General features: G+C 57.8%; 1 protein-coding gene across 1 annotated transcript in view; it reads left to right on the forward strand.

The window, feature by feature from the left end:
• Window positions 1–903: 903 nt before the first annotated feature.
• The window catches only part of IGSF8 (immunoglobulin superfamily, member 8), a 5574-nt gene continuing 4669 nt past the window's right edge, over window positions 904–1808 (forward strand). Inside the window, exon 1 of the mRNA XM_005857780.2 lies at window positions 904–926. Coding sequence (XP_005857842.1) covers window positions 923–926 — 4 coding nt within the window. The 5' untranslated portion in view covers window positions 904–922. The remainder of the gene's footprint in view (window positions 927–1808) is intronic.

The raw sequence follows: 1808 nt of genomic DNA on the forward strand, positions 1-1808 counted from the left end.
GTTGCCTAGCACTTGGCCCATTTTCCCCAGTGGGCAGAGGGGAGCGGCCAGGAGCCCCAGGGAGGTGCGCTGAGATGTGCAGAGAGGAAAGAGCCTGCCAGGCACTTACAGTCATTTCGAAGATGAGGGAAATGGAGTAACTTGCCCAGAGAACACACATCTAGTGAGTGTTGGGCCTAAGGTTTGAACCCAGGTCTGTCTGACTGCAAAGCAAGTCTCTGCTCCCTCTTCCCTCTCTGCTAACACAGAGAAGGGGGCCTGGCTGGGGAGAGACCTGCCTGGGGGCTGGTTCCCTAAGGCTGTGGGTGACTTTCCCATGGGCATCTCCAAGCATCAGCAGTGTGGTGCCAGGAAGGTGGGAGGGAGCCCTTCTGAGCAGAGTCTGCCTGGTGGCCAGGGAAGGTGGAGGCTAGGACAGGTGGACGCCAGGGAAGGTGCCAGGGAAGGTGTCAGCTCATCCCTCTTTGCCAGGACCCTGATGTTAAGCACCCCCCGGGAGGGCCTTCCTGAGTCGCACTGCCAGAGCGGAAGCTGTTCGCTCTCCCCAGCGTGGAAACTGAGGCCTGGGAAATGAAGGGTCAAGCCCAGGCCACAGAGCTGGGGTCAGGAATGGGCTGAGCTCCAGAAGCTTAGAGCTACCACAAGCTCTCCCCGTGACCCAGCCGCGGGAAGGGCGAAGAGCCTGCTCCGGTGGGAGCCAAGGGGAGTGCTTTGGGAGGAGCTGGAGGACAAGGGGAGTGCTTTGGGAGGAGCTGGAGGACGGAGTTTGACAGCGGACTCAGCCCCTGCTGAGGTCGTCTCTTTAGGCCTTGCTTGCCTGGAGCTCCCCCTCTTCCTCTCTGGCTTTGTTCCTCTGCAGGGACGGGTGGAAACCATCCAAGGACAGTGGGATCTTGGCCAAGACTTCTGCCCTACCTTTCTCATGGGTCTGCCCCAGCCCTCCTTACCTGCTGGGGTTCCGTGATCTTACCTAGTGGGGCTAGGATGGAAGGAAAGGAGGAGGAAGCTGAGCCCTCCAAGCCGCCAGGAGTATCTGCTGGGGCAGTGTGGGGCCTGGGGGGAGGGGGAGGGTAGCTCAGTTGGTTAGAGTGTGGTCCCTATAGGCCAAGGTTATGGGTTCCATCCCTGGTCAGGGCACATACAAGACTCGACCAATGAATGCATAAAAAGGTGGGACAACAAATCACTGTTTCTGTCTCTATCTCTCTATCTCATTCTCTCTCCCCCTTCCTTTCTCTCTAAAATCAAAAAAGAAAAGGAAAAAGAAAGAGAATGTTTTGGCCTCTCCTAGGAGAGAAAAGTGGGAAGGGACAGCTGGGATTTCCTGTCTCTCTATGAAAAGGGAGCCATATATAAATGGATGCATATCATATGCAAATGAAGGCTTTTGTTAGGGAGTTGGAGGGAGGGTGGAATTGTGCATCAGCTGGACCAGCCTCTAAGATTGGCAGGCACTGGGGTGGGGGTGGGGAACTTCTGTCCCCAGAGGCCAGGGCAGAAGCTGGCCCTTGCCCCATAAGCCTCAGCTGCAGCCCTGTGGGGTGGGAGAAGCAGTGAGCTCATGGCACAGCTGGGTGGGGGGGTGCGGGGGGGGGGGGCATTGTGTGGTGAGAAATGACTGGGTCTGTGCCCTGTCCAGCTTGGGCCACTGGCTCCATTGTCTGGAGTCCCCTGGCCCAGGTGACATAGCTGAGCCAACCAGCCCTTCTGAGCAACAATTTGCCAGCTCCTCTCAAGCAGAGGAGGGGGACATGTGGTCTCAGCGTCTCTTGGCTAGAGGTTCTGCTGACCAGGCCAGAGCAGGAGCC

Source organism: Myotis brandtii, unplaced genomic scaffold (assembly GCF_000412655.1).
Source record: "Myotis brandtii unplaced genomic scaffold, ASM41265v1 scaffold1120, whole genome shotgun sequence".
Lineage (NCBI taxonomy): Eukaryota > Metazoa > Chordata > Mammalia > Chiroptera > Vespertilionidae > Myotis > Myotis brandtii.